Below are 21,288 nucleotides of genomic sequence, written 5' to 3'. Positions count from 1 at the left end.
ATTAAATAAAAACTAAATTAGCTGTGGTAAAACAATAAAATGGTTCTAATTCCACACATATATACATAACAACACACATTTAAATTACTACTAATATTTTTTTATTAGATACACAATTATATTTTTTTAGATACACAACTTTAAATTACTACTAATATTTTTTTTTTATTTGTTTTAAGTGACCGAACAATGTTTTATTCGAGATAATTTCTTGGTTTACAAAACAGAGATTCTGAGTTCGTCTATCAACTTGGGTTAAATAGAAGAATTTCTTAAAACTCGGACCTTCTGTCATGGCTAGCAAAATATTACTACCGAAATATTTTCCCATTTAACGTTCCAATACGATGTCGTGACCAAAATTTCGGTAGTAAATCGATATACCTACGGTATTGTAAATGTACTGCTTCCAAATAGTGAATAGTGAACATGAATATCAAAATTATTTAACAGAAGGTGAGACGCAAGCATTAATTTGTCAATAATATACTAAGTATAGAAAAAGCACACTCGTAAATATGATAAACAAAAAAATAATAACTAGTAGTTTTAAACAAACATAATCGTAAGGGGTGAATACAGAATTAGGTTTTATTTAATTCGGTCAAAAGTTACGAAAACGATCATCGTCGTTGTGATAGACAAACTCGTACTGAATGCAACGATCACGAACTACCGGCATCGCTCCGTTTATTCAATGTTTATTATTGCGGTGTCACCGGCTCCGCGCACACGGAAAAGTTAACCATAACCGACCACGATGTTAAATGTTAAATTCTTTCTATTTTTGTTAACATTGATATTGTTAAACGTTGTTAAATGTAAATATGTATATGAAACGAAACTGTTCCAAGTGCCGCTGGACCACTTCGGGTATCAGAGGAACGAAACTTTTAACATTCGGTATCTTGTGAATGAAGATAATTGGGACCGAGGTGGCGGGCCGATATTTTTTTATACCGGGAATGAGGTAAGATTTTTTATTGTAGCGTTGACTGTTGTTATTTTCTGCATTGTACTCCAACTGCCTCTTGGGTGCCAGGTTCGAGTCCTGAATCGAGTTATGAAACACATAGGTACTGAGCTTTTCTTCCTTTAATGGTCTAAGCTTCCATACTAAAGCCATACTCGATGTTACTAACAAACAAATTAGAAATGAAGGTAGATAAATGTAATTTTTTAACTTATTTATTTTAAATTATATACTTATTTTGTAAAATGTTAATCAAAATACCTATATTAACTGTAATTGTTCGAAGTTTATTTTATTAATTTAAGAAGAAGTTAATTTTACTCGTAATTAGTATTAGGTATGAAATAACTAGTTGGTAAACAGTACACATCGAGCATGGCAGTCATAGTCACAGAATACATATGTACAAGGTATAAATCGGCTCTTTGGTCCATGTAAATTCCAAAGATGCATAAGCGGTTCTGTTCGATGAATAACAAAAATCTATTGATAAGGTTTCGTTATCAATGGCTTAGGTACCAACTAAATATATATTTATGTATAGTTAGCTACTTAAAAGGTTATCATTCCAAAGTATTGAGTTAAAATAATGCCAACGTACCAAATAATATACCTATTTATGTAAGAATTAAGACTGTTAGAGTTTATTACAAAATAGAATGGAGCAGAACATAGGCACAGAATAAATATGTATAAGACATGGGCGTCTTTTTATGAAAATCATATATTTCTGCTTATTCTCTATACTTACTCTTTGTCTAGGTACTTCTATACCTTTTCCCATGGTTCATCAAGCTAAATGCAAGCCTATTGGACCTTTTAGTTTCACGTTCACTGTTATCTGGGACTTTTAATTAAGTAACTTATTTGTGTAATATTCGGGAATTCCGAAATCCTTTATAACAAACATACGAGTAGGTATATTATTACGTCACGATCTATAGCAGATCGGCCTCGGAGAGAATCTAGTGAATTGTTTATATAAAATATAAACGATAACGCTTAACCAACGCGTTATAATTACTTTTGTACATACTTGTTTGGCCGCATACATTGCTCTTACTATTGGCGGAACATAGTGCTAACTCAACATTTTCCTTAAGACTATTAGCTACTGATACTTAGACGCAAGAGCAGTGATAGCCCAGTGGATATGACCTCTGCCTCCGATTCCGGAGGGTGTGAGTTCGAATCCGGTCCGGGGCATGCACCTCCAACTTTTCCGTTGTGTGCATTTTAAGAAATTAAATATCACGTCTCTCAATCGGTGAAGGAAAACATCGTGAGGAAACCTGCATACCAGAGAATTTTCTTCATTCTCTGCGTGTGTGTGAAGTCTGCCAATCCGCATTGGGCCAGCGTGGTGGACTATTGGCCTAACCCCTCTCATTCTGAGAGGAGTCTCGAGCTCAGCAGTGAGCCGAATATGGGTTGATGACGACGACTTAGACGCAAAACTCCTGGTCACTCTCATTTATGATAAATAGTCAAAACACGATCACCTAAAAGCCCCATTGATCACTGTGGTTGGTCAACTCCGCCATATCTATAAGGCACAGAAGGTACCCTCCTTACAAGAGAGGGGATAGGAGGGAGGAAAGGGAGGGGACCTTCAAAATGATGATATTTGATAATGATTATCCAGATGGCAAATACACTGAAGTTTTTACTGGACAATTATCTGATCTTTACTACGATTAGTAAAAAACAAGTCTAGCTGACTTAATCAAACACTTAAACATAGCCTTCAATAAGGAAAACACTTATGTTAGACCATAAACAATAAATTATTATCAAAATAAATATATGTTAAGCCAGCAGTTCATTGATTTAATTTAATTTTTCCTTTCGCACTTCTGTAACCCGGCTCGAATGTCTCCTGCTATTAAAAGCAGAATTTTCGGCATAAAATACTCTTATAGGCATTTTTATAACCTTATATTAATACCTCACCACAGGACTAGACCTCCAGGAAATTTGGAACTTAGATCTACCACGCTGCCTCAATCCGGATTGAGTATATTTGACTCTAACGTTCACCAGGTATCAGCTGATGTTAATACAAACAAGGATCGTCAACTTAACCTGCTTTCCAAGGCACACAGGGGTAACACCACTACCTTCCCAACTCCAGGCTACTACAATTTTTTTAAAGAAAAAGTGAATTCTCCATAATTCACATCTGATAGAGAGTAGAGTAATAAATTAGCGCTCCAAGCCCACCAACCCCCTTTGGAGCAATGTAAGCTCCAGACCCAGTCTCCTATAAGGAGGGATGCCTAATCCTCTAGTGTTTTAATAGGCAGATAATGATGATGATGAAACGAATGATGAACTTTTGGTATGTGCATTACAAGATATGATGTTTATAGGTAAATTGCCTGTTCCCAGGGTCAAATCGAGACGTTCGCTCAGCACACCGGCTTCATGTGGGACATCGCGGCAGACTACCGCGCCAAGTTGGTCTTCGCTGAGCACAGGTATCCATGTTTCGTTATCGCCCTCAACATTGTCAGCCGAAGTTCGTCAACTGCTGGACATAGGCCTGCATTATCAGCCGAAGGACTGCTGGACATAGGCCTCTTGTATGGACTTCTGAACACCAACCTATACTTTCGCTCCACCTTCGGGGTCAACCAACACTGCGTTTCTCAGTCAATGATGTTCGGAATAAAACATTGATAGTTACAGATCCTAAACTTCAGGCACAGTATGTCCACGCTAGTCGCTAGGAATAAGTCATACATACACACATACACATATACAAACATACACATATACATACATACACACATACACATATACTCGAAAAACATTACCCTCCTTCTGGCGCAGTCGGGCAAAAATACTCACTTCTTCCTCCTTGCTATAATGAATTGCTGTGATGAGATCAGTCAAGATTACCAACCAATACTGTTCCATTCCAGATACTACGGAAAATCGATGCCTTTCGGCGACAAATCCTTGAACAAGGAGCACATTGGGTATCTGACGTCCTCGCAAGCTTTGGCCGACTACGCTGATCTAGTCAACTTCCTACAAGGGGATAGGATGAGGCCTAGATATCCTGTCATAGCTTTTGGAGGTAATTATATTATCACATACTCATATGTATCATTGTTGCTAGTGACTCATAGCATAGTTCTAAGTCTATAGTCAGACAAGCCTTTTTATAAAAGTGTGAATTGTAATTTTGATGCATTTCCCCCATGTTCAGTCGCGAAATCCAGCTTCTACTATCTCTTTAACGATGTCGAAGATCGCAGACAAGGGCTAACTTGTTTTAGATTTTAAAAAAACTACTAATATTTTAACATCCATTTGTGCCATAATATGAGTGTATGCCAAAATAAATGTTTGACACTTTTACATAAAAACTTCCCTGATACTAATATTATCACCATTGGAATCAGTTGACGCAGTTCTGTAACTCCTATATGTCTCCAACCTCCCCAGGCTCGTACGGCGGCATGCTGTCAGCATACTTCCGAATGAAGTACCCTCACCTGGTAACGGGAGCCATTGCAGCATCAGCGCCGGTACACATGTACCCTGACATGGTGCCGTGCGAGGTGTTCCACAGAATCGTCACCTCCAGCTTCAAGATCGCCAGCCAGAAGTGTGTCGACAACATCAAGAGCTCGTGGAGTGAGTTGAGGTGAAGGCAATTTGAAAAATTGTAGCTTTTTAGAAATGATATTAGTACCATTTATGACTATATCGTCACTTAAATTATAATGATTCCACAATTACTCTTTGGCGCAGTTGGTATTGGCGCGGTATTCAACAGGGAGTTTAATTGGATTTTAATCAATTTAGAATTTCATTTTGTCTAAATTGGTTCAGGTTTGGTCTTCCATCCGTAGCTTCCCCTTCCCTTCCTTTCGACAGACATACCGCCGTATAAAATCACTTGGAATCCGTAAAAATATCTTCTTTTTACTTCTAGAACATTCCTCGGAAGCCAGAACAACAGCGACTGGATAAAAACCAAGTGGAACCTCTGCGAACCGGTCAAGAATGCCACAGATGTGCAGAATCTGCTGGACTACCTGCAGACCATGTACGAGACGCTGGCGATGGTGAACTACCCGTTTCAGTCGGACTTCCTGATGCCGCTGCCAGCGCAGCCTGTCCGAGTTGTCTGCCAGTATTTGACCGATAAGTTTAATGGCACGCAGCTTTTTGAGGTATTCATTTGTATTTTTTAGTCAAGCTTTCTTTTAAGCACTCGCTTTTAATTTAAAAAAAAAAACAGTGTGCTTTTGACACGACTGAAATAACACTTCTTTAGCTCTTCCTCTCAACATACGTTCGCCTCGTCCGATTACACATTTCGTAACGTATTCGCCAGCTTACTCCATAAGTCAAGTACGTAAAGACGTTTTACCTACTTCAAAAATTCAGAAGATTGATTTATAAAAGCAAAGAAATTTAGCCTTTGCCTACTTAGATATTACGAAAATCTCGATTCATCTTTTGTTGCAATAGTATGAACATATGATGGTACATGTAGTATATACTAACTTACATATTTTTTAATCTAACATATAAATTTAAATCGAGCTAAAATATTTAAACATTCTAAAATTCAAAGTAATTTTTAATAGTTCGTCAATTTTCCAGGCTATCGGCAAAGTGATTGAAGTTTATGCCAACTACAACAGAAAACCTGACTGCGTGAATTATACAAACACTAATTATGGAAACCTCGACGCTTCTGGATGGGACTATCAGGTAAGAAATATAACCTTTTTAATGGGTTTGCGCTTGACTAAAATCATGCAATATAGAAAGTCCAAAATCCTAACTCAGGTCAACTTGAGGTTTTATACTTTGCTAAATGGGATCAGGTCTGGGTCCTAACATAGACTCTATACCAATGGTGTAGCTACCCAGGGGATAGCCGATGGCAATGCTACAGGGCCCTCAAGCTCAGAGCTCAGCCAGGTAACCAAGGGCCCTGGTGCAAATAAAAAATGGGGCCCCACTACTATCTAAACTAGTTAGGTTAGGTTAGGTTATCAACTAATTTGCGGAAGATTAATTTTTTGTTACCGGAACTCAGGCATCGCCAGGCGAGACGATGAAACTTTGCTGGGTTTTAGTGGGTATTCTGGCTGACTCGCAGCCGGTGAGTCCCACATACTCCCTCGGAAATGGTGCCAGCCTATGCCACTATTCCCAGCGTGAAAAAAAAAGGTTATCAACTAATAATATTCATCAGCTCGCAACTCAATTCGATCGCAATTTTCTGGTTGAGGGCTCCCTGAGCTTGTGGGCCCCAAAGCATTGCACCGCCTAGTCCCTGGGTAACTACGCAATTGGTATAGAGTCTATGTTAGGACCCAGACCTGATCCCATTTAGCAAAGTATAAAACCTCAAGTTGACCTGAGTTAGGATTTCAGGAGTCCATTGCACACATACACACTTCTGCCTTTGTAATAGTGATATGTTTATTCCAGGCGTGCACAGAGATGATAATGCCCATGTGCACGACTGGCAAGGACGACATGTTCGAGCCTTCGCCCTGGAACTTCACCACATACGCCGAGGGTTGCCATAAGAAGTACGGCGTGTACCCGCGGCGCGATGACGCCAGGATACAGTACGGGGGGGACAGGATCAAGGCGGCGTCTAACATTGTCTTCAGTAATGGACTGCTGGACCCTTGGGCTGGAGGTATTGTAAAATCGAATTTGTAAAAGAAAATACATAACATCTTAATCAAATATTAAAAACTCGACTAACTTTAAAATAATTAAAAAAACAAACGTAGATTTGAATTAAGAACCTCCTTCTATTTTCAAGTTGATTAAAAATCCGCGGACGCCCGCGACTTCGTCCGCGTGGAATATAGTTTTTCACAAATATCGCGGAAAGCATGGACTTTTCCGGCCAAAACGGCAGGGAGCTGCTGTATGGTGGCGTCTCGAGAGAGTGGTGTTAAGAAATCTATGCAAGAGGCCTATGTCCAACAGTGGATGTCCATCGGCTGCTCATAATGATGATGAATGAGGGTACCTTAAAAAAAAACAAATGGCAACCATATTTTCACTTTGCTGTCCGTCTGAATTTTTAATAACAATCTTACGCTCGTGTTTTACCAGGTGGCATACTCAATAGTATCAGCAGCACGGTAACAGCGGTGGTTATAATCGACGCTGCACACCATCTCGACCTGATGCCGGCCAACCCTAACGACCCGGAGCCAGTCAAGATGGCGCGGAATATCCACAGACAGAACATAGACAAGTGGCTGAGAGAGTTTCGCGAGGAACAGACCAAGAGACCGTGAAATGCATGTACTCAACGATTTTTGCAACATAGTGTGTATGATGCTTATGTAATTTCATTGGATTCGATATTCAAATGATACCAAAACAAGATGTCATTTTTCGAAAAAGGAAGGAACAAAGACAAATTTATCCAAAGTGTATGTGTTTGTGTAATTATTTTTATGTACTACAGCACAGACAAACAAAATAATAGTTATTTATGCAAATCCCTATTCACACCCAGTGACCCAATGCTGACAGTGAAATTGTTAAAATATGTACTTTTCTATATTAATGAAAATATTAAAAACTTTAGATTGAGTGTTATTTTGTTTTATTTCTTCTCTCTTTATTAGTTTTATTGTATCTAATGTTGATGCCTTTGATTAATATTCAGCACAATTAGATAAAAATCCTATCAAAAATTATAAGTGCAACTTCCCAAAGTTCTAAGATGTGACGTCATTAAAATTATATTTTTTTAAAAAGCAAACCGGAAATGGCAATGACAAAATCACTGATTAAATTTCTCCTAGGGATTTTAATCATTTATTACGTAACAAAACGACCACGTTATTTTTCATCTGTGGGTGATACTTTTTTATAGATCTGTGGAGTGGGTAATGTCAAAGATGTCAAATAAAAATGTCAAACAAATGTCAAATGTCAATTGTCAATGAAAAATCATAACAAACAAAACGTAAAATTAAAATAACAATTTGAAAGAGTCGGCAGTCGCTATCGCTTAATTCTAAATAATTATAAAATGACTACTACGTGTAAATATTGTAACGAACCCGAGAACAAACAGGACAGGCCGGGCTTAATATGCGAGATTTGCATATGTTTCGTTCACTTGGACTGCCTCCGTCGTGGGAGCACACCGGGAGACTTCGCCTGCGATGTGTTCTTCGACTTCACTTGCGAAGAGTGCTCTCCGTCGAAGGAGGAGGTGTTTAAACGCAATAAATTTGCTTGGTAAGGGCTAGTTCTATTAAAAATCGGTGATTATTATGTAAACATTGCGTTGCTAATAACCGGCTTTTTTATATCTCGGCTGCTTGATAAAGATTCAAGTAATTTCCTTACTGTATTACTAACTTAATGTTATGAATATGAGTAAATTGTTAGTCCTTACTCAAGTGGCTCTTAATCTTAGTCGTTATCAACCCATATTCGGCTCACTGCTGAGCTTGAGTCTCCTCTCAGAATGAGAGGGGTTAGGCCAATAGTCTACCATGCTGGCCCAATGCAGATTGACAGACTTCATATACGCAGAGAATTAAGAAAATTCTCTGTGCAGGTTTCCTGATGATGTTCTCCTTAACTGTTTGAGACACATATTTAATTTAATTTAAAGACACAGGGTAGCACTTTGTAAATTGCATTACATGCATGCCCTATGAAATGTCACTCTGTTTAAAGGTGATAGTTCTGTAAGCTTACCATACCCTTTTGGCCTTTCAACTGAAAGACAAGGTTACTTGATGGTTGTTTGGTGGTGACAAACTTGATATTGTATAGACTAGCTATACTTAAGATGCAAATGCTTTACCAATTAATTGAGCTGATTTAGCCAATGTCGGTTTTCATGAAATTTGACCTCATGAGATCTTCTTATTATGTTCTAATTTATGGCCAATTTTCAGCTGTATCGTATGAATTTTTTGGGCCTGAGATTGTATTGAGACTTGGGATTCAACAAAGAAACTTCTTGAACATTCTTGTAAATATTCCAGGGTCAACGTCCTCCTGCTGACACTGAACCACCTCAGTATCCACATGCAGGGCATCAGCAACCATGGCTTCTTCCACTACAAGACACACATCTGTTTCTTCATTGACAGATACTGGTCACTGCTGTTTGGACCCAACTGGTAACACTATCTCTGTTCTGTTTATTTCATCATTATCCGCTAATTCAATGGTCCACTAGGGCTAGACCTGCCTTCTTGTGGGAGAAGAGATTTTTAACTTAAAATAGAACACTTATTCTTGATGTTTTGATTTTGAAAACTTTTATGTCATAAAATCATTAATCACAATATTGTCATATAATAGCAAACACTCTGCGGTTTCATCAGTGTAATTCTCAATATCATGAGACTATAGGCTTATTCACTGATAATGTAGCTAACCATTGTTGAAAGAATTATTAAAATAGGCCATTAATTTCAAAGTCTATACTTAACAAACAAACAAAGAAAAATCAAATCTTACCTCTATATAATATTAGTTTACATACATTGCCAGTGGTCTCCCCATGCCTAGATCTTGATGAAGATATAACTACATCATTATGTATTATTTCAGCAAACAGAAGAAAAACTGGATAGGCACCATATCAGGTGCACTGTCGGTGTACAGCAACCTGTTCTTCCGCTCGGGCTCCATCGCTCTTGGGGAGACAGGCTGGTGGAAGCTGCTGCATGCATTCTCTCCGGCTGTCGCTGCACACATAAGTACTTGACTAATTATTCACCATGTGATGTGGTTGTCATACATTATATTCCATAATTATATTAAAAAAAAAAGAGAATAGATTTAATTGTCTGCTTCTTTGAATTAAACATGCTCTAAAACCATAGACTGATTTTAAAAATTCTTGCATCACACTGTTGTTTTATTTGTAACTATTCTAACTTAATTATGTAGAATTAATAATTGTAATAAAAACAATATTTAAAAAGAATCAATACTTCAGCTGAAACAGAAAAACATTAATCAAGAATTCGAATATTCTGTGTAACAAGAAAGCAATGTGTTTGTAAAATGTATAAAATGTGTTTGTTAAAAATTACATGTGTGTCTATTGCAAATCAATATTTTCTATGTTGAGTTGAGTGGAGTCTACCTCGGCCCCCTCATAAAACAACAGTCAATTTTGTTGGTGAAGCTATACAAGTTTATATCTATTTGATCTGAGTAAAAAACAGAAGAACTAGATAAGACTATTAAAAGCATAGACACATACATGCAGTGTAGTATGAAATAATAATTGTACCAGATCAGGAGATGGCCCGAGACAGACCAAAGGGTCGCGCCCGGAACCAGCTCTCCCTGGACAAAGGATTGTTTGTCTCCAAAGTTACTCTATTGGGTAAGTCAAAGCAAAAATATCTTTGTTTGTTGTTGCGCGGAAAATCTTGAAATATACTATGATTTTTCATAAAATTTCTCTGGGTTACAGAAATCAGGTTACCTTTCCATCCATAAAATCAATACTGTACTGAATGATGGTAATCTGTTGGTGTAGAAATAAATATATACAGGGTTATATTCTTTAAGGAAAGTTAATTAAAAGTGTCTATGAAACATAATTGTTCTAAAATGAATATTTTCGGAGTAAAAAATATTTCTTTTGTAAATAGATCCCTTTTTTTAATTGTGTCCCTTATATCGCATCTTTATATTATGACCTAGCCTGCATAAAGTTATTTAGCTGTAAATGAAGACCCTTACCCTTAAAAATATAAACCTCCAAGCCTCCCAAGTTGGGGACTAGAGGGTTGTCACAGAATACTAAGTGGCATATTGCTACCATAGAGGTGACTTTTTTTAACCCTAAAGCTGCAAAGGTCTCTTCACAAACATCCTAAAAGTACTAGATGTGTCACTATTATGCAGTAAATATACTATACCGTCCAGGCTACAAGGATCTCATAACGGACGTGGTGGAGGTGCCGCTGAAGATGGCCGATGGCTCCAGCAAGAAGAGGCGTCGTCTCGACACTGATGACACCGCGCCTGCTGAGAGCACTGAGCTGTTCGACCCTGAAAAACTGTAACTTTTTATTATAAACTATTGTAAATTGTAATAGTGAAATTCAATATGGCAAGTTTTTGCTTGCAAGGATATCAAATTAAATAAAAGTGTAAAATGTAAATTTTATTCATTAGCTGTTTATTTTTCATTTATTTTGTTATTCGGTGCAGGCAAGCCACGCGCACGCAGCTGGGCGGCAAGGAGTGGGAGGAGACGCTGAGCATGGACAGCTCGCTCGTGTACGTGACGGCGCGCGACAACTACACCGATGTAGAGAGAATCTTCCGCGGCTTCTTCGCGCCCACCTCGGTCCCTGCGTCTGTGCTGCAGCCGGTGAGACCCCAACCTCCATGAGCCCTCCTTTGTGTCTCGGCCATTGCCATTTCATCTCCGTTCAAAGCTAACGCTTTATAAATCACGATCCGTCCGATCTTAACTTACGCTAGTGTAATGTTTGCCCACCGTCCCAAAACGACCCTTAGACCGCTCCAAACTTTGCAAAACCGGTTTATGCGACAAATCTCGGGCGCACCGTGGTTTGTACGCAATAATAATCTGCAACACTCCCAACCTTAAAGCTAAGTTCAAGCCAAGGCGTCCCAAAAACGTCCTTTACGATCCAGACGATGACATGACGACTGACAATGCTTCCCGGGCAACACAATCACAAGCTACACAGCGTCTTCGCCGGCGAAGACGAGGTCCCCGATATCTAAGTCACCTGGAGGTGGGTTTTCTAACTCACGATCTTGGGGGCATCCGGACTGATTCATTCAGGTCACGGTTACCCCCTCCCGAATGGCCTTCTAAGCCGAGATCCGAGTCGTATAGGAGACGCCCTTAGAGTTTCGTTCCGTCCTATATCTTTTGAGGTTATACCGCGCCCAGGCACGCCATCATATCCCGCGCGGCGAGTTTCGCACGGGTGCCCCTGAGATCTCGGCGCCCGAGTGTTTCGAACCGCCTGCACTATAGGTAAAGACGGCTCTGTTGCCATTAACACATAAAGTTGCCCCTGCAATTTAACGAAAAGCTTGGATTACTTATGTCATCTAAATATGTAGTCAAAATATAATAGAAGATTCAATTATCTCTTTTATTTTCAGAGCGATACCTCAAGTACCTTATCAAACTGCGAATCGTTCGGCTCCCACACACCTGCCGAACCGCAGTCCGAGGACGAAAAACCAGGGGAGCTGAAGAAAACCGACCAAAAGCCCAAAAAACCCGACGAAAAACCAACCTTCCCCACCGAATCCCTATTCTCTTCACTACCAAATTCAACTGATATGCCTTGGATAGAAAAAGAAGAACCTAAGGACAAACCGGCATTAGTCGAAATGACGCCGTATGAAGAAATACAACTTCTGAAGAATGTGGAGAACTTGATACCAAAAGTGAAAGATCCAAACAAAAAAGCCTATCTGTATCGGCTGAAAGCCAAATTGGCTTTGAGGAGGCTCAAAAGACATCATCATTTGCCTGTGTTTGATTTGGACAAGTAAGTTAACAAGGATTTTATTTTTGTTGAATTTCTTTCCAGCTCCTTCTTCTCTAGAAAGTCACTCCTAAGGCATAGCGAATTAGTTAGGCGTATTCCTTATTTTAAATTAACCAAAAAGAATATTTTCTTCCAAGAATCCATTTCGAATTCCAATTCTCACCCCAGAGTTGGAGAGTCAGTCTTTCACCACATGCCTCAAAGTCATTATCTTCATTCAACACATGACCTCTCTTAGTCTCTTATTTATATAGTTGTGCTTTATAAATAAGTAAAGTTTAGTGTAAAGTCTCCTTAAAAATATACAGCCTGGGCCTGTAATGAGCCCAGTACAGGCCCAGGCTTCCTTCTGATGGTAACGATGATGATGATGATAAAGGTGATGGTGATGATGAATTTATTTAAGTTTGAATGTTTAGGACGGTGAAGATCCTAGGAGGCTACATGACAGAAGACCCGCGGGTCGTGATGAACGCCGAGCGAGTGCTGGACAGGTTCCAGAGATCGGTAAGTAAAGTCATGGCTTTTATTACTTTTAGCAGTGGGTTCTTTTGTCGTCGGGGAAAGTATATTAACGCTATATGTATTTTACCCTCGAGCAGTATTGACGTGTCTGTCTGAACGGCATGGTTATAGTATTTTAGTAGGTATGTAAATATTGGCGTTCCGTTGTTAGTCTAAAGATATTCCATTTTGACTAGAACTTCACATCACAACATACTATACTGTACACATTTTTTCACCAACATAGATAGTTTCTGCTAACCAGTTAATTTGTCGTTTGCAGTTGAGGCTGTAATTTTTTTGTTCACACTATAATTAATTTTTTTTTAAATTTATACTAATATTATAAAGCTGAAAAGTTTGTTTGTTTGTTCGTTTGGTTGAACGCGCTAATCTCAGGAACTACTGGTCCGATTTAAAAAATTCTTTCAGTGTTTTGGATTGACTATTTATTGAGAAAAGTTATAGGCTATATTATCCCCGTATTTCTTCGGGAGCGGGAACTACGCGCGTGAAACCGCGCGACGTGAGCTAGCGTTTACATAAACATTTTTAAGTGACTTCATTTCTTTACAGGGTATATGTAAAAGTTGGTCTCTTTTTTCAAAGATTGCGATGTATGCTATCTATGCGTCTATTACTTTCTATGTCTACGTTTGTAATTCTTTTATATTATTATTTTTTTAATCTTCCCAGTATCTAATAGACAACCTGTGCGGCACGATAGCCAGCACGAACTACGGCACGCTGCTGCTGTCGCGCATCGAACCCGCGCCCTTCCGCTCGGCGTACTCCGGCGCCACGCTCAAGCCCTACATCCGGAAAGACGCCACCTCCACACCTATATGGCTACAAGTTATGGACGAACTACTCAGAAAGACTAATCGGTCAGTATATGAGATAATAGTATAGGAGCCGTAATTGTTATTTTGGAATTAACTTATGCACAGTAGATGATCTTGAGGAGTTAGTAAGTTACCAACTTGTCATCATCATTATAACAATAGAAGTATTAGAATTAGAATTATCAGTTAGATTAATAACAATTAGAAGAGACCGCACACCAGGGAACCAAGCTTTGCAAAGTCACCATTCAAGGTGTGTGGTCTCTTTCTAAAAATTTTTGTTTAATTTTAATCTAGTCTTATGTTTTGTGTTTTTTTCTCCCTTTTTTTTATATTTGGGTGAATTGTTTGTGTACTCAGCTAAATAAATCATTTATTATTATTATTATTATTATTATCATCATATCAGCAGATGGACGTCCACTGCAGGACATAAGCCATTTGTAGGGACTTCCAAACATCATGATACTGAGCCACCTGCATCCAGCGAATCTCTGCGTCTCGCTTGATGTCGTCGCTTGAGAGCCGATGGGCGTTGGACACCAACGCCCATCGGCTCTTCTAACTATGTGCCCCGCCCATTGCCACTTAAGCTTCGCGACACGTTGGGCTACGTCGGTAACTTTGGTTCTTCTACGGATTTCCTCATTTCTGATTCAATCACGCAGAGATATTCCTAACGTATAAAGATATCACGAAGTTTCCCGAATGCGAATTTCTCTTTCTCAAACAGCTTACCAGCTTGTGCATTTCGAAAATCTGATGATTTGGGCGTAACCTAAGACAAAATAAAACCGTTGTCTTTTCTCAAAATCAAAATTCATTTATTTCAAGTAGGCTCAGTTTACAAGCACTTTTGACACGTATGCTGACTATTTGTAAAGATTCTACCACCGGTTCGGAAGGCAGGTTCGGCAAGAAACTCAACAGTTGCTCTTTTTTAAAAAATCATACAGTATAATAATTTACAATTTATGACAACATTACAATTTCTTATAGTTTTACTATTTGTGTGTGGTGGAAGCTGATCCAATGGCCTCCAAGCGCTTTTATATTTAAGAAACTCATTAATGTTGTAGTAACCTCGACTAAACCACATCAATACCACGTCAAGATCAAATTAAGATGGGCTACTATTCAAAAAGAGTACGACTGATTACTGAGATCAGAGATGAAAACAAAATTGTCTCATGTAGGTAATGTTATTATCCCCCAGGCACATAAAGGTTACTTCATGTTATGTTATTATCCCCCAGGCACATAAAGGTTACTTCATGTAATGTTATTATCCCCCAGGCACATAAAGGTTACTTCATGTAATGTTATTATCCCCCAGGCACATAAACGTTACTTCATGTAACGTTATTATCCCCCAGGCACATAAACGTTACTTCATGTAACGTTATTATCCCCCAGGCACATAAACGTTACTTCATGTAATGTTATTATTCCCCAGGCACATAAACGTTATTTCATGTAACGTTATTATCCCCCAGGCACATAAACGTTACTTCATGTAATGTTATTATCCCCCAGGCACATAAACGTTACTTCATGTAATGTTATTATCCCCCAGGCACATAAACGTTACTTCATGTAATGTTATTATTCCCCAGGCACATAAACGTTATTTCATGTAACGTTATTATCCCCCAGGCACATAAACGTTACTTCATGTAATGTTATTATCCCCCAGGCACATAAACGTTACTTCATGTAATGTTATTGTTCCCCAGGCACATAAACGTTACTTCATGTAATGTTATTATCCCCCAGGCACATAAACGTTACTTCATGTAATGTTATTATTCCCCAGGCACATAAACGTTATTTCATGTAATGTTATTATCCCCCAGGCACATAAACGTTACTTCATGTAATGTTATTATCCCCCAGGCACATAAACGTTACTTCATGTAATGTTATTATCCCCCAGGCACATAAACGTTATTTCATGTAACGTTATTATCCCCCAGGCACATAAACGTTACTTCATGTAATGTTATTATCCCCCAGGCACATAAACGTTACTTCATGTAATGTTATTATTCCCCAGGCACATAAACGTTATTTCATGTAATGTTATTATCCCCCAGGCACATAAACGTTACTTCATGTAATGTTATTATCCCCCAGGCACATAAACGTTACTTCATGTAATGTTATTATTCCCCAGGCACATAAACGTTATTTCATGTAACGTTATTATCCCCCAGGCACATAAACGTTACTTCATGTAATGTTATTATCCCCCAGGCACATAAACGTTACTTCATGTAATGTTATTATCCCTCAGGCACATAAACGTTACTTCATGTAATGTTATTATCCCCCAGGCACATAAAGGAGTACGCGCCGCCCGCTCGCGGCACCATCGACTTTTCGTACGTGCGGCCGCAGCACATCGCCGCCGTCAACAACCTGTGCGCGCAGTTCTTCTGGCCCGGCATCGACTGTGAGCACCGCTCTTTGTCTCCACTGTTGGTCATAGTGATCATAGAGGAAACTTAGTATAGGAGACCCACAGCAGATTTCGGGATTCACTCGAGCACAGTTATACCTTGCATGATGTTGAGTACCTCCACCAGGTATGAGCCCTTGGTAAGGGGTACGCTTAGGGTTAGGGTAAACAAAAAAAATATTTCTGTATTTTATATTTAAATAAATCAAAAATGTCGCTCTCTTTCATTGATATGGAACAAAGTCACGATATTTGCGATCCACCGCTAACTTTAGATTTAGCGTTACGGTACGTACGGTACGGTACGATTTTTTCGAAACCGAAAAGGGTGTGGTTTTTCATCATACTCCTAACAAGTTAGCTCGCTTCCATGTTCGATTGCATCATCACTTACCATCGGATGATATTGTAGTCAAGGGCTAATTTGTGTATATAATAAAAAAATAAAATCAAAAATTAAAAAAAAAGCAGGCTAATGAAGCGATATGTACCCAGTGACAGAAGCGCTGGAGTACCCCGAGTTCAGCTGCGTGGTGACGTACCGGCGCGTGGTGGTGGCGTGCGCGTTCCTCGTGCCGGACAGTGGTCACAGCGAGGCGTACATCTCCTTCATCCTCACGCGGCCCGAGTGGCGCCGCGCCAAGATCGCCTCCTTCATGCTCTACCACTTGCTGCAGGTTCGTATACACCCCGGCAACTAAGCTGCACCTCCTCGTAAATGGCAGTTATCTGTGCAGGTACCATCATAAACAAAAATGTTTGTCGCATGCTCCGTTGGTGCCCATTGGCGTATCTAAAATTACTTCCTAAGGTAAGTCTAGCCCCTGTCATGCCGCTGAGTAGAGTCGACAATCAGAATAGAAATTCGTTTACAATGTTTGTGGACGCTGACTTCTGAAACAGGTCGACTGATTTATTGATTTTTCTTTGTATATTTTGTATTTTGGCATCCATTGTAGAATTTTCAAGTCGGTAACCCAGAATAGGGATGATGTCAGTAAAATTTTTAAATTGTATATAAATTAAGAGTATACTAATAGCAAAGCAATTTTGTAAAAGTAACAGAGTATCTGCGATCATTACTTTCGGAGCTACAGGGATTTAAAGGGTCAGATTTGCGGCGCTGCCGCGGATCCCTGCAAAACGCTCCATACAAAATGGCACGATTTAGTGACGTCGTTGGCTCGCTGATCGTTAGGTTTGTATGGGTGTTCAAACAAAATTACTAATATCTTTGTTATTTGTGCGTTTATGTTTATAGTTCATTTATTGAAAAATGTCACATTTAATGTAAGGAAGCTAAAACTGTATACATACCCAATAACAAGATGGAAGTGGAACAATTAAAAAAGAAGAGCTCCCAAATTACTGAACAAATTTGGTTTCCTTTCAAATATAAACGTTTGTATTAATTATAACCATCCAAAAATGGAGGATGCAGGTGGCTCAGTATCGTGATGTTTGGAAGTCCTTACAAAAGGCCTATGTCCTGCAGTGGACATCCATCGGCTGATATGATGATGATGATGATGATCCAAAAATGGAGTGTAAAAGGAATGTACTTTACCAGCGCTCAAGAATTAAAGTATATATACTTTGTGTTGTTTAATTTCGAAAACAATAGACGAAATATGTGAAAGACAGTATGTTGTAGTTCTACTGTAGTGTTATTTTTTGCTATATGTATTTGTGTTGTTACAGACTTGCTCCGACAAAGATGTGACCCTACACTGTTCACCGACCAACCCCGCTATATTCCTCTACCAAAAGTTTGGCTTCAAAGTAAGTTTTCCATTAAGATACCAAAGATATCCACACTTATATTATATTTGCGAAACCTATTAAAACCTACATTATCAGCAAACTACATTTCCATGAATGGGAAATTTCATAGGTAGAAACCGCAAAGCTTTTTCACAAATCCTGCACATTTTTTGGGATAAAAAAGCATCGAGTATGTTGCTCAATAACTTCTTCAATCTTCCACTGAAACTCCCTTTAATATCAGCTATTCCATAGATTAGTCAAGTCAAACATTTAGATAGACAGACAGAAATTTAAGTTTATTGATTTTAGGGGTGGAAACTAAACAAAAACAGCCAATTAATTCAAGCAATCTTTATTCTATGGTTTAGAAATGAAACCTTCAGCCAGAAGGTAGTCATAAATCTTCCTTGTTTTGTTCACATCAATTTTAATTATACGTCTCGCGTCCAGCAGACGTAGGAATCCAATTTTATTATTCTCAGCCAACAACAACTTTTTAATTTCGAGGTAATTATAAGGTATCAACCTTATCATAGAGCACAGGGTCTTTTCACTGTCCGATAAGAGGTGAAAACCTGGTAAATCCATAATGTCTAAAGGTATTGATGTTTTTCTATTTCTTTTCATCACATTACCGAACCATAATTTAGATTTAACAGGTGACTGACTGTCAAACTTCTTTTGCATGACATGCGTGGAAAACTTCTGCTCTTTATTTGCTATTTCTTTATGTTGTTTTAATTGCATAAACAGTTTGGCGGAATACAATGTTTTTATACCATTCTTACGGTACTCGATCAACCTTATAATCTTGCTGAATAGTTCCTCTTCTAAGTTTAATGATTCTATGAACGCATCAAACTGCATTCCTGTCATGAATTGCATAAACGATAGCAGTTTTTCAGATTTTATCCTCAGCAAAGTCATATCAAAACCTTTGAGCCACGACAACAGCTTATTTGGCATTATTAGACCGTGGTTTTTTATAATGTTGTAGCGACGCTGCCTCTCTTTCAGTCTAGTGTTTAAAGCATTAACCAAACTAATTTTTAAAGCATCCATACATTCATCATCTTCATCATCTGTGTAGCCGTCTTCAAAATTAAATATGTTCTCTGCATTATGATCGTAACTTAGCTCAAATTCTGATCTGTATGCATTGTAACCTGCTAACAGCTGATCCGATTGGTTGTTCCTCGGTGGGTTATTACTCATCTCTTTGTTATACAAGTAAGGTGTTAACGGCTTGGGAAAAAGTGACTGTTCAGTTTCTGGTATCAATTTGAGCTCGTCATATTGAACTTTTTCTATGTAATACTTCTTATAATGTTCCTGACATTCTAGTTTTGTTCTCGTGTGAACGCTCTTGGATATTTCCTCCCAATTTCCATAACCGTATGTAGATAGGGATGACAGCAACTTACATTCCTCTTTCGCTGACCAATTACAGCTCTCGAAAAGCGGGAAATCATTTCTCCTTATTGCATATTTGTGATCATTTTTATGGGCATCTTTTTCTTTGCCTGATGAAAAGCATGCACTGCAAATATTCACATCGCATTCACAACATTCTATGTAAGGTTCGTGAGCCACATCGTTACATATATCACAGTTAACTTGCAGTAAATCACTGGCCATATTTATTTCGCAGGTAGAAGAGTTGATACAAGATTTCTACGAAAAATACTACGATATCAACTACAAGGGTTGTCGGCACGCCCTGCTTCTTCGGTTAATACGATGATTAAAATACTTCAGAAACAATGGTCGTTTAATTTAATTAAATCTCTGTGTCTTCCTTCAAGCTATTATTAAAGTTTTATGTTGATTGTTGAACAAATTACATTTGCGAAATGCGAATATAAAATGCAAATAAATATTTTCGTTGCGATTGACCTGACATTGATTTGTTTTTAAACTAGTGTTTTTTTTTTTTTATATAATTGCTTTACGGCTCTGAATTCCAGTGTTACCAACTCTCGAAAATATTTATCCCTGAAGTTTGTGTCAAAAACCTCTAAAATCGCCATACGAGTTGTCCCCCTAAAAAATATAAATTCATAATGATTTAGAAATAGCTGTAATATGTTTCAAAAATCTATATTTAATACCTTAGACAATTAATAACAGGACTTGGTTCGCTAACCGTTACCCCTCTGGCAAAGACCAAAAATCTATGATCTAATGCGTTTATAAAAACTGTTGCTACAGAATCGATGTTTCATTGTTGTAATCGTTTTCGTCGTGTAAGAAGCTTTCTAAAAATGCCGGTTTGTGTAGTTAAATAGCATAAAAAACGGCCAAAAACTTGTAGTTTAGTAAAAGATGGAGTAACGTTTCATTTGAAAGTATTTAAACCTTAATTTTATAAATTTTTAATAAAAACAATTTATAAAAAGAATCGATTCCTTTGACGAAACAGCCAAACATCGATCAGTAATCGAATATTCTATGTATTTAATCTGTGGATAGTCTAAGCAATGTCACAGTAAATATATATATACAAGCAGTAGTTTGACTTCATACTAGAGGTCGAAACGCGAGCTATACCTACGCACCTCGAACTCAGGGCGTGCGTGGAGTGCAGACAGTCACGACTGACGCAGTGACGAACGCACAGTGCATTGGATTTTTTAATTATGACGACTAGGAAAAATAGCCTCGCAAATGGTGGGCTATTATATTTATTAAGTTTGTTTAACATTTTGTATTCTAAAAGCATAATTAAAAATATATATGTAAAAAAATGCTTAAATAATAAAATTGTGTAAATAGGTAAATGACGAAAACGGTAATATAATATTATTAAATAATGATTTATTATTAATATATTACTTGTATAGAAAAAATATTGTAAAATATTAAGAGCTAATTTTTGTTAGAGTCAAGTGTCCCCAGCCTCTACCGGCTAAATGGTTATTCATAGGTTATTAAACCTATTAGTTAACGGCTAATAAGCAATTGCTATTTATCGAAAAATAGTCGACCAACTTAAAAAACGTAATTGGAAATCGAAAATTGCATACTAATTCCGTTGTTAGTTAAAAAGATAAAGTTGTCAGTACGATTACTCAGAGTCTGTTAAAACTAGAAAGATGAGATTTAGTAAGAGTATGTATTTAATATACGTCTAAAAAGTGGTAAAAAGATAATTAAAAATAATTTTTTTGGGGTTCCTTCCCTACATGCCGA

The 21,288-nt window shown here is 38.1% G+C and overlaps 3 protein-coding genes across 3 annotated transcripts; 2 read left to right on the top strand and 1 right to left on the bottom strand.

The window, feature by feature from the left end:
* The first annotated feature begins 686 nt into the window (after positions 1 to 686).
* On the top strand, positions 687 to 7,574 carry LOC112055571 (lysosomal Pro-X carboxypeptidase). The gene is made up of 8 exons (XM_052882033.1): positions 687 to 970; positions 3,365 to 3,453; positions 3,901 to 4,058; positions 4,430 to 4,631; positions 4,923 to 5,163; positions 5,600 to 5,710; positions 6,440 to 6,656; positions 7,085 to 7,574. Exons 1-8 carry the CDS (start codon positions 761 to 763, stop codon positions 7,270 to 7,272), a joined length of 1,416 nt encoding a protein of 471 aa, XP_052737993.1. The 5' UTR covers positions 687 to 760; the 3' UTR covers positions 7,273 to 7,574.
* A 344-nt stretch (positions 7,575 to 7,918) lies between these two features.
* LOC112055562 (cysteine-rich protein 2-binding protein) lies at positions 7,919 to 19,860 on the top strand. The gene is made up of 13 exons (XM_052890564.1): positions 7,919 to 8,230; positions 8,992 to 9,129; positions 9,566 to 9,714; positions 10,260 to 10,352; positions 10,901 to 11,036; positions 11,189 to 11,351; positions 12,125 to 12,519; positions 12,939 to 13,026; positions 13,720 to 13,910; positions 16,205 to 16,323; positions 16,825 to 17,006; positions 18,031 to 18,111; positions 19,748 to 19,860. Exons 1-13 carry the CDS (start codon positions 8,019 to 8,021, stop codon positions 19,838 to 19,840), a joined length of 2,040 nt encoding a protein of 679 aa, XP_052746524.1. The 5' UTR covers positions 7,919 to 8,018; the 3' UTR covers positions 19,841 to 19,860.
* Positions 18,433 to 20,011, bottom strand: LOC112055563 (transcriptional adapter 2A). Its single transcript, XM_024095741.2, has one exon. It carries the CDS (start codon positions 19,732 to 19,734, stop codon positions 18,454 to 18,456), a length of 1,281 nt encoding a protein of 426 aa, XP_023951509.1. The 5' UTR covers positions 19,735 to 20,011; the 3' UTR covers positions 18,433 to 18,453.
* Between the last annotated feature and the right edge of the window lie 1,277 nt (positions 20,012 to 21,288).

This window comes from Bicyclus anynana, chromosome 1 (genome assembly GCF_947172395.1).
Source record: "Bicyclus anynana chromosome 1, ilBicAnyn1.1, whole genome shotgun sequence".
Lineage (NCBI taxonomy): Eukaryota > Metazoa > Arthropoda > Insecta > Lepidoptera > Nymphalidae > Bicyclus > Bicyclus anynana.
This window is presented reverse-complemented; position numbering and strand designations above follow the sequence as displayed.